Source organism: Neophocaena asiaeorientalis, unplaced genomic scaffold (genome assembly GCF_003031525.2).
Source record: "Neophocaena asiaeorientalis asiaeorientalis breed wild unplaced genomic scaffold, Neophocaena_asiaeorientalis_V1.1 scaffold78, whole genome shotgun sequence".
NCBI classification, from domain to species: Eukaryota; Metazoa; Chordata; class Mammalia; order Artiodactyla; family Phocoenidae; genus Neophocaena; species Neophocaena asiaeorientalis.
The window spans coordinates 9,877,980-9,890,100 of record NW_020175018.1 but is presented as its reverse complement, the minus strand read 5'-3'; the positions used below and the strand labels follow the sequence as shown (position 1 = coordinate 9,890,100).

Below are 12,121 nucleotides of genomic sequence, written 5' to 3'. Positions count from 1 at the left end.
TGATGAATGTATGGTAATTTTTAATTCGGGACTTTTATAAAGCATGTTGCTGTGAACATCCTTGAACTTGTCTTCTAATACACATGTGCATGTATTTCTGTTGGGTATGTACCTGGGATGGGTCATAAGATAAGGTGTATCTTCAACTCTAATAATGACACACTTCTATAGTAGTTGTACCAGTAAAACACTTCTACCAATGGTATGTGAAAGTTAGTTTTTCCAAATTGCCACCATAGCTTGAAGTCATTTTTAATTTTTAGCCATTCTAATGGATGTGTAATAGTGTATCACTATGGTTTTAATTTGTATGTCTTAATTTGCATGTCTTTGATTACTGATAGGTTTGAACATCTTTTCATAAGTTTATTGATTATATGGATAGCCTCCTTTGTGAAATGCCTGTTCAGGTCTCTTGCCCAGTTTTCTACTGGGTTGCTTTTTTTCTTATTGATGTAAAAGAATATTACATGTGCTGGATGTGAGCACTCTAGGTTGTGTGTATTGCTTATATCTTCTTTCACACTGTGGCTTGCCTTATCACTCTCTTGAAGTTCTTCATTTTAATGAAGTCCAATTTTATTAATGTTTTCCTTTATGTTCGTGCTTTTTATGGCCTGTTTCAGAAATCTCTTCCTATCCCAAAATCATGAAGATATTCTTCTTTATTATCTTCTGAGTGGTATATTATTTTGCTTTTTTTTTTTTTTTTTTGCAGTACGCGGGCCTCTCACTGCTGTGGCCTCTCCCGTTGCAGAGCGTAGGCTCTGAACGCGCAGGCTCAGCGGCCATGGCTCACGGGCCCAGCCGCTCCGCGGCATGTGGGATCTTCCCGGACCGGGGCACGAACCCACGTCCCCTGCATCAGCAGGCGGACTCGCAACCACTGCGCCACCAGGGAAGCCCTTATTTTGCTTTTGATACTTGGGTCTGCTATCTACTTGGAATTAAATATTTTGCATGGGGTGAGGTAGGATCAAGTTTCTATTTTTTTTCCATATTAGGTATCTGATTGTCCCAACATTGTTCATGGAAAAGAATTGTATTTTCCTCACTGCTCTGCAGTGCCACTCATATCATAAATTAAATATCCATATATGTATGATGATGATGTAGGATTCTCCATTCAGTTCCTTTGGTCTGTTTGTCTACCTGTGAGCTAGTAAAAGATATCTTAATTACTATAGCTGTAAAATGAATATTGATATGTGGTAGATAAAGTCATCTTATTTTTTCTTAAGTATTTGTGCTATTTTTGTTCTTTTGCATTTACATATACATTTAGAATTAGCTTGTCAGGTATACACACACAGACACACACACACACAGAACTGGGATTTTGAATGGAATTTTACTGACTCTGTAGATCTTTACAATAATAACTCTTCCAATCTATGATCATAACATACCTGTCCATTTACTGAAATCTTCTTCAATTTATCTTAGAAATATTTCACATTAAATAAGTATATTAAAATTTTTACATAGAGATCTTATATGTCTTTATTAGATTGCAACCTAGGTATTTTATTTGTTTAGTATGTTTAGGTATGTTACCTAGTTAGGTATGTTTATATGCTATTGTAAATGGCATCTTTTGAAATTTCATTTCTGTTTGTGGCTGGGATAGAAATATAGTTAGTTTTTGTATTTTTTTTTAAATTTTACTGTGCTTGCTAGAACCTCCAGTACAGTGTTGAATGAAGGTATTGATAATGGGCCATCCTTGTCTTCCAATCTCAAAAGAAAAGGTTTTTTAAAGCATTTCAGCATTAAGTATGATATTTGGTACAGGTTTGTTTAGATAGTCTTTATTATATAAGCAAGTTTATTTTCTATTCCTAATTTGCCAAGAGTTTAATAATAATAATTTGATTTCTATCAAAGCCTTTTCTTTTTTTTATTAAAGCACTATTTATTGCTTTTAAGATGGATTGTTTTTAAACAAAATACTTTCCAGAATGTTCCATAAGTTGCAATTTTTTATCAGGTTCTGATATTACAGGAAATGTATCTTTAATAACAGTAGCACAACTGACATTTACTGTATTTACTGTATATTAGGAATTGTATTAAGCAGTATAGTGTAGTATGAAAGGTCTCAGATCCTGGTTCAAGATTGTCTGCTTAGAATCCTGGCTCTGCTACCCACTAGATAGCTAGGTCCTGTTGAGGACCTGGGGCATATTTTTTATCCTATGTGTGCCTCAGTCTTTTACATCTACAAAATGGGGATAATAGAGTTGTGAGGAATGAGCGAATTATTATATGTGACACATATAGAACAGAACTTGTTACATAATAAGCACCAGGTACATGATGGCTGTTGTCATTACCTATAATCGTTTATTCCCTAGCAACTGCATGAGGTGAGTACTATTGTTATCTCTATTTTACAGTTGATAATGAGACTTAAGAGAACTGAGTTGTGTGTCCACAGTTAACAAAGCTAGGATGTGGCAGAGCTGGAATTCATACCCAGTGTGTCTTAACCACAAAATCAGTGTATTTTAAACTTTTTACAATTTGATCCATAGTACATTGTGATCCACTGCACACATGTACACACAGACATAAAATGCACACACTTTAATTGAAAGGAAGGTTTCACAATATTTACCCTTACTACATGTGATGCACTTTGATATTTTCTTTCATTTTTTCTAAAAATGCTAGTCGTGATGCTATGGGTTATGACATAATTTCGAAAACACTGCACTAAGCCATAGTATTTATTCATTTATTCATTCATTCATTCATTCAACAAGATCAGCTTCTTCTATGTAGCAGTCATGGTACCAGATGTTACTGTTAATGGTTTTCTTTTTTCTTTTAATATATTTATTTATTTATTTTTGGCTGAGTTGGGTCTTTGTTGCTGTACGCAGGCTTTCTCTACTTGCAGCTACCGGGGGCTACTGTTGGTTGCGGTGCGCAGGCTTCTCATTGCAGTGGCTTCTCTTGTTGCAGAGCACGAGCTCTAGGTGTGCGGGCTTCAGTAGTTGTGGCTCCCAGCCTCTAGAGTGCAGGCTCAGTAGTTGTGGCGCACGGGCTTAGTTGCTCTGCGGCATGTGGGATCTTCCCGGACTAGGGCTCAAACCTATGTCCCCTGCATTGGCAGGGGGATTCTTAAGCACTGCGCCACCAGGGAAGCCCACTGTTAATGTTTTTGATTGAGACTTACTACTGCAGTATAATCTTGGTTAGGTGTAACTAAGGGGTCCTGCCACTTTTATAAAACAAGAACCTTAGTATTGTAAAATTCTGGTCAGATTGATGACCAGATAGATTCATTTATAAATATCCTTGTATTCATTTACTTTTTGTTCTTGCTAAATGATGTAGAAACAGGAACATCGATTTGTGTGAGCGGGCATGTGTCATTGGTACCCTGAAGAGATGTTGCTAGGGCTCTTACCTGGTTCAGATTGTTATTAATCTTCTAAGCCAACCATATCAGCTGCTTATTCATCATTTTCATTATTTCCTTTGAACTTGATGTTTCTGCCTCTGAAGATTAATCTGTGTTCATAGTGACCCTAACTGAGCTCTGTATTAGCCCTTCTCTCTCTACACAAGAGTGTTAATGTGTGAAGAAATGAAAATTATATGATAGTTCCTGTTACCTGCCTTAGAATCATTTCTGATTAAAAATAAATTCTTAAGATTGTTTCTAAGTTTTGAAACACTATAGCAAAGACAAGCATGTTACCTTCCTTTCTAACAATGCCCATGTGTGGTTACATTTATTTCTCATGAGTAACCAGCAAGCATCCTTGAGAACATCTTGCAGGAAAAAAATTCTGGGCAAATTATGACTTTTACATATAGAGGGGTAGGACATAACTTGATGTTGTATCTGTGGATATTTCTGGGTAACTCATCTTGAGTTTTAGTAAACTATATTGGCTATTCTAGAAATGAATGAGATTGTTTTGAGGAAAACCCAAGTTAGAGGTTTCTAGCGCCAAAATTGAGACATTACTTTATATGCCAGTTGTTTCTTCTGCTTATACCCTCCTCTCCTTTCACTTGTCTAACTGATAGGCATACTTCAGAACTCACCTCCTCTAGGAAATCTGTTATTACCTTACCCTGCCACCAGACTGACTGAATACTCCTCCTTTGTGCTAGTGGAATTTTTCAAGTTTTTTTAACTTAGGAAAAAAAAAAGACAGTCAACAATATTGTCTAGTACTTTAGAGTTCATAAAGCTGTCTCATTCTAATACAGACCATGAGGAAGCTAGAGCTCCATGTCATTTATAGGTAATCTGTTAACTCATTGATTCTCACAACAGTTCCTTGAAGAAGGTAGTATGACCCACATTTTATAGACTAGGAACTGAGGTACCTCTGGAGAGGTTAAGAAGCTTTCCAAAGTCACACAGGAAGTAAGTCATAGAGCCTAGATTTGAACCCAAGGATTCTGACTTTAGAGACCAAGTTCTTAATCTCTATGTTCTACTGCCTCTGCTCAGAAGATTTTGTAGAGCTGACAGTTGTCTCTTTCCTTTCCATCATTGAGTTGAGACTTACCTTGCCATGGGGCCCGAGTTCAACTCTACCTCCCCACCCAAGCCTCTTCCCTTGACTGCCAGGCAAATCTGTTTACCTAATGCCAGTCTTCTCAATTAAAGTTTAAAGTTCTTAAAAACTGTCTTAGTGTTCACCCTCCTCTCTTCTCTTACTCATGGGGAGGAGAGCAAAAGAGGAAGATTCCAGTAGTTTTTACTTTAATGTTTGATTTTTTTCCCCTTCATTCATCAATTTTCAGAATACTGAATTGGTGTCCTAGAAACCTCCAGTGGTAACTAATGAAGTTTTTCTTTTTAATATTATTATGAACTCATTGATTTTTATATCTGAAGTGTTTTAATCCGTTGCCATCATTCTTTTTGATGCATAATCTGCTCCATTTAAGGGAGGCTTTTATGTTGCTCCCTGTATCCTTTTGACATAACCCCATTATTAGTCTTGGGTAGTACAAGACTCATCTTGTGTACATTCTGGCTCCTGTTCATAGGAAATGGTATTTTTAGAGTACACTGTCTGAGCCCTTCTACCTTCTAGAATTCCTGATCAAGACAAACATTGAACTTCTCTGAAAAATTAGTAAGTCTTCTCTCCTACTATTTTTTAACTCATTGCTATTTTTGTAGATAGCAAGCTGCCTTGTTCAGAGTTTTAAATACCTATCATTTTTCAAACCCTCAGATTTTCATCAACAACTGTGTCTGTTATCTTACTGAGCATTAAAGTTACTAAGAGCCATAGTTTCTACTTTGTTTTTGTTGCTATTGTTTCTGTTGGTGGTGTTGTTTTATATATTTTTTTTAAATTCAATTATGGTTGATTTACAATATTAGTTTCAAGTGTACAACATAGTGATTCAATATTTTTGTAGATTATACTCCATTTAAAATTATAAAATATTGGCTATGTTCCCATAGTGTCTACTTTGAAGCGCTTATTTGCCTGATTTTTTTTTCCCCGTTATATTTTCAGGTAGACTAACAGATTAAGAACATTGAATAGATTAAGAGTGCCATATGGTTATGAACATCTCCTTTGTGTTGTTAGGCTCACTAGTAAAAGAATACTGTAGATGTAATGAATCTGAAATTTCAGATTTCATGTGAGGAACATAACATGATATCCTTATGTAAAAGATAGACAAATTTCAGTGAGGCGTATAACATGATATCCTTATGTATAAGATAGAGAAATGTCTGGCCTAATTAACAGACAAAACTAGTTGAACAGCTGTTTCCAGCTGGTTAATTTGGTTAAGTCAGATTGAGAAGGGGCTCCAACAGCTTGCCTGAGGCCACATTTCTGTTGAATATTGTTTTAAGGTTGGAAATGAAAATGATCTAATATTGACCATACAATATTAGAGAAAAGGAGGAGTGAGAAATAACTAATATACTGGGTGGCAGGACCAGATCCCCAAAGAGTTCCATAGACCAGAATGACACATAGAATTTCTTATATAAAGATAAATTTGATCAAAGACAAGTGTAAAGTCCTACCATTGGGTTTAGAAATCCTACACTTCCCAAGAATGGAATAAGAAAGACATGCGTTAATGTTAATATGTGATAAATACTTCAGGATTTAGATGTCTGTGAACCAGATGTGAATTAAATGTAGGGGGGGATTGGAAATTCATCAGTCTCAAAATCAGAAAGTCTTGAATTCTAATTTCAGTTCCACTCCTGATTATATAACCAATTAAATTTCCTTACCTCTTTAAGCTTCATTTTTTTCCCATTATAAAATGTGTAGCATTTTTATAGCATAGCATTGATAATTATAAAATACTATGTATATACTGGTGTTGACAGCTGCAGATACATAAACAAAACTAATTGAGTCTTAAATTGAGAAAATCAAACCATTTAGTTCTGGATACTTCGTTTTACAAGAAATTTTGATACTATATGATTAAGAATAAGAAATAGGAGAAGAAAAATTAGGAACCCCACTTATCTTTAAATCTCTGAATGGTTGGTATATGAACTAGGCTAGGTTATACATTTATTTTTTGCCCGTGAGCACATAACTCAGGGCAATGAGGAAAGCTTCAGGTTAATAGACTTTGGCTCAGTGTAAAGAAAAGCTTTTGAACCATTAAAACTATCTAAAACGGAATGAATGGAATGAAGTACCTTACTGAGTCACTGGATATGTGCAAGTAGAGTTCCAACCCCTTGTCTTAGAATATCGTAGAGGGAGTTCATTTCATGCCTCAAATAAAGGTCTGTTGGAGCCAATTTCTAAGGCCCTTTCTTAACTCTTAAGATTCTTGATTCTGTAATATGGGGATAAAGATACCTCTCACAGTCATTGAGATGAATAAATAAGACAGTAAAAACTTCTTGAACACTGCATGGTACACACTTGGTACTCACCGAATTTTCTTTGCCGTATCTATAAGATAAAAATAATCCATGCCCTGGTCTTGGTACAAGTGAGATAATGAATGTAAACATACTTTAAATACCCTTCAAGTCCTTTATAAGAATCAGAGGTGCAGAAATCTCTATCTGACATCTGGACAAGCACCATTTGGGACAGTTTGCTTCTTTCTGTTTGTTCACTTACATGGGGAGACCTTGGCTTTTTTTAAGCTGTGTGTGTGTTTGTGTGTTTCCCAAGGGAAGGGCCTGACTTACCTGCGTAGAACAGATAGATTCGCCTTGCCGTGGCCACAGAGTATGTTGGTTAGGTACATAGACTTTGGGGGTTCCAGCCCTAGTTCCCTTTCTTACTAGATGGGTGACTGTTGAAGAGTGACACTACCTCATGAGCTTCATGAGTTTCCTCAGCTGTAAAATAAGGGTACCTCAGTTAGGCTTGTTGTGATGATTCAGCACGATAACACGTGTTAGGTGCTTGGCACAGATCAGAATCTTTGCAGGAGGTTTCTTTTTTCCTTTTTGTTTTTTTAATTGAGGTATATAGTTGATTTACAGTGTTCAGGTGTACAGCAGAGTGATTTGGTTATATACATATTTAGATTCTTTTCCATTATAGGTTATTACAAGACAATGAATATAGTTCTCTGTGCTACACAGTAGGTCCTTGTTATCTATTTTATATATAGTAGTATGTATTTGTTAATCCCAGATTCCCAGTTTATCCCTCCCTCCTCCCTTTCCCCTTTGGTAACCAGAAGTTTGTTTTCTAAGTAATATAATATGGTATTTGTCTTTCTCTGCTGGAGGTTTCTTGGACCCGCTACCAAGGTCTGACATAGTTCACCAAGGCACTTTTTTTTGTCATATGCCTGTTCCTTGGCAGTTGCTTGGTCCAAAGTGGAATTTGCTTGGTCCAAAGAGGAAGTGAAGAGCTATATTCCAGGCTGAATTTCTGCTTTGACTAATTTGTTTGTTGCTAGACAGTGAGTTCCTTGACTATGGGGATTATGATGATTTATTTCTGAATACCTAGTACAGCGCCTGGACACAGAGTAGATGTTCTGCTGAAATGTAAGCTTCACCAGAGTCTTTTATTCATTGCTGTATCCATGCCTTACAACAGTGCCTAGAAGAGAATAGTTGCTCAGTATATATCTATTGGATGCATGGATGGCTTAGCTGGGCATGGAAGCTTCTTCGCTTGTTAATAATTATAACTGTCATTTATTGGGTATATACCATATGCTGGGCACTTACATACATGGTAAGTAATCCTTACCACCTTCCTACAGGGTAGAAGTGATGGGCTGTTGCTAAAGAAGGTAAGGGAGAAGGAGGAGTCAAAGATACCTTCCAGGTTTCTGACTTGGTTACTGGTCCAAGTGATGATGAAACTCAGAGGAAGGAATGTGAGTTCTTTTTTTAGTTAGGCTATGTTTGTGGTATCTACAGGTAGATGCAGGAGTCTGTTCCTACAACAAGGGCTTTAAAGATGCCACCTCTTTGCCAGTTAGCCTGGAGAGGGTAATGTTCTGGGTCTATCCAGGGTTGCTAATTTTAGATCTGCAGGCTTAAAGCCATTATTTCCACTGTGTTCTAACTTGCATATGTTCAGTTTCTGTTCCAGATGATCGGGCTGAACAACGAACCTGTCTCATTTGTGGGGACCGCGCCACAGGCTTGCACTATGGAATCATCTCCTGTGAGGGGTGCAAAGGGTTTTTCAAGCGGAGCATTTGCAACAAGCGGGTATATCGGTGCAGTCGTGACAAGAACTGTGTCATGTCTCGGAAGCAGAGGAACAGGTGCCAGTACTGCCGCCTGCTCAAATGCCTCCAGATGGGGATGAACCGGAAGGGTGAGTGGTGCTTGTGGCTCTGCTACCCACACTTCACCCATCACTTTATCTTTAGTGTCAGCCATTAAGCCTTGGAGTTATTCATTTCCCAAGCCTGCACTTGTACTGTGTACTCATAACCCAAAAATGAATCTGCCTACAGGGATCTCCCAGATTAGGTAGGAGAAAAGACTGGTGAGATGTTAAGGATCCTGTGAGAATGAATGCACAGGGTCCATGTGACAAGACCCCAATTAACAATCAGGTACTAAGTAGTATTAATATACTCCACTAGTTCTTTTTTCAGGGCATGATGAAAGGAAGCAGGAATTTTATATGAAATGGCAGGAAGGCAGTAGGTCCCATGAATGTGTTATCATTTTGTTTGGTATAAGCATGGCATACTCAGGTTGGGCATACCCAGAAATCTGCATCCAGGTTGGTGAAGAATTTGGGATTTATTGGGAAGTTTTCCAAGAGCCATTAGCCTAAGATGACATGAATAAACCAATATTCTAAGGGGGTTAATCCAGAGGGCAGCTTTGAAGAATGGATTGGGGTGGGGGAAGCAGAAAAAACACTTAGAAAGTATTTAGAAGAGTGCACAAGAAAGGTATGAAGGATCTGAAGGAGAGGAGGAGGGGAAAGTAATGGCACAGATGGGGAGATGTGGGAGAAGCTCACCTGATAGGAGTTGGTGACATACTGACTATTGGGCAGTACCAGAGGTTGAAGCTGATAATTCGAATTAAAGTAAATTAATTGGGGCTTCCCTGGTGGCACAGTGGTTGAGAGTCCGCCTGCCGATGCAGGGGACACGGGTTCGTGCCCCGGTGGCCCTTGGACCGAAAAAAAAAAAAAAAAAAAAAGTAAATTAATTAATAAAAGAATGGGGCAAAATGTTGACCTTGGTAGGTGCTGAATTTGAAGTACCTGAGAAGGACACACACATAGATGTCCACTAAGGAAGTCGGATTGGAACTGAGCAGAAAAGTCCTGCTTACAAGTAGAAGTTTGTGGAGCTATTGGCATAGAGGTGGTAATGTTTTGTTAGTGGGTAGAAATCACCCAAAGAGGGAACTTGGATACAGAAGAGAAAGAGGGCCAATGTCAGAACTTTAGGAGTATTCTCATGGAGGGTGGAGAGCCTTGCAGTGTAGTTCAGTAAAAGAATAGAGGTTCAGGAGGGGAGAGGTTGGTGACAGACTAGCTCTGTGACCTTGGGCAGTTTGCTTTATGTCTCTGATGCTAAATCTTACCTTTAAAATGGTATGATAATACTTTCAGAGCTCAGTAGAGGATTAAATATGACTATGTATATAAAATACCCAGTGAGGTATTAAGAGCTTATAGTAGTAGTATGGGGTGGGGATTAGTCAGATTTAATGAATTGTTCAAATTGGTTTTGTAGCAGACACTAAAGACTGGTTTTTTAAATTGTGTATGGGATAATAAGATTTTTTTGAAAACTTGCCTATTATGAAGAGAGGTAAGAGAGATATAGAAGGGCATTTAGGTAAATATAGGTCATTTATAATTTACTTACAATCCTAATATTTACTGAGCATTGTGTGTACCAAAAAGTCTTGTATACTTTCTATGCATTATCTCATTAAATACACACAACAACCCTATGTTAACTATTACCCTCAGTTAACAGAGGCAGCTTAGGGAGGTAAAATGACTTACAAGTAGTTGGATTAGTGGTTGTTGTATTGACAGTTAATAATTTTTAAAATGTAATTTGTTATTAATCAAGCAAAACTTGTACCTAACCACATGGACAACAGTGTTACTGCTTCACATGTCTACTGTATGGGATAACTAGTTGCGTGTTGGAATGTGCTATATTTACCGAATGATAAAAACATTTCATAGGGCATTTAAACTGTTACCAACTTTGTCCCCTGTCTATGTTTCTAACCTCATTTGTCCAGAATTTACTGTACCTCAAGCATGCCTTGCACTGTCCTGCCTGTGCTAGTTTCCTTCTGCTACCTAGAAATCCTCTCCCTTCCCCACTATCAGTTTACTCCTGCAGAAATCCTTACAAGCCACCAAGTAATGTATTGAAGAGAGTCTGGTCATCTGACTTGGTTTTGGTCTACAGTTTTCTCATCTTCCTTTGTTGCCTTCACTGAGAGTATTTTATCAAAGCGTATTTATGAGTTGCTTTCTTGACTACTCTCTCTGATGAATCGTCCTGCTTATTCATTCAAGAGTGTGAGATTCTGAGGCTTTCAGTCAAACTTGCCTCTTCCAGGGAGGAAGAAGCTTACCCAACATAACCCCTCTAACCATAGCCAGGAGAAGATGACACATGAGGTGTGAGGGATGTAGAGCTGCCTTCCTAGGCCCGTTTGCATGCAGAGCAGACAGGCTCAGTTGCATGGTGAAGGCTGCGTCTCAGAGAGAAACCCTGCCACCTCCTGGTTGGTGCTGAGAAAGCAGAATTAAAATTGCAGTTGCCGCTGGAGTATTTTTGGGGTGATGGAACTATGATGTTTGACACATAATTTTATGCATCTGTCAAAAGCTATAGAACTGAGCACCACAAAAGAAGTGAATTTCACTGTATATAAATTTTTTTTAAGCAACCAGTATGGTGGGCGGGGGTGGAGAGAGACTGTAGCATTTAGCAAACGAGTCTAATATTACAAATAAATCACATAGCCACACTGAAGGGAACGAGGAAGAAAGGAGCTGGCCTTGGAAAATAGTGTTTTGACTGTATACTGTTAAAACTGAAGACAAAAAGAACTGTATACAAACAAAGCACTCTGGTTTATAAATTTGATTCTCTCAAGGTTATGGTTTAGGAATTCTTTCACTACTTTGTATACTAGGGTTGAACAAATAAGGAAATAAACTGTTGATAATGAGAGTTGGGTTTCTCACATCAGGGAAAGAAGTTATAAATCAGGAAAGGGGAAGGCTAGAATGAAACCTCTGGTACTAGATTGGAGTCAGAGGTTATTGTAATATGGAGTCATGTTTAGATAGATTAAAAAAATATAGATGTGTGTGTAGATACATGAGTTGGTATACATACATATATTTCCTAGCTCAGCCATTGAGAAGGGCTAGAAGCAATGACACCCCCAATAGTAACGAGCACACCTAGCGTCCATATCTTGGTTTCTGAATATCAATAAAAGGAATCAGAAGTCCTTGGAGAACTGGTTAATTTTAGGGCTGAGGCAGGGAATATTATAAGATGAGTCTGGAGCATCTTGTGGTGCCGGAAAGTTAGAAGGTGCTATATATATATATATTAGTTTATAACCCAAAGAATTAAATATCCATGAGTTCATACTGATAAAATGAACTGAATAAATAGAGGAATGATGATTCTTCCT

General features: G+C 37.8%; 1 protein-coding gene across 2 annotated transcripts in view; it reads left to right on the top strand.

Annotated features, from left to right (window-relative positions):
* NR6A1 (nuclear receptor subfamily 6 group A member 1) overlaps positions 1–12,121 on the top strand; it is a 174,273-nt gene that overhangs the window by 130,214 nt on the left and 31,938 nt on the right. For both annotated transcript variants that reach the window (XM_024762789.1, XM_024762788.1), the window contains exon 3: positions 8,541–8,783. In XM_024762789.1, the coding sequence (XP_024618557.1) occupies positions 8,708–8,783 (76 nt within the window). In that variant the 5' untranslated portion in view covers positions 8,541–8,707. The remainder of the gene's footprint in view (positions 1–8,540; positions 8,784–12,121) is intronic.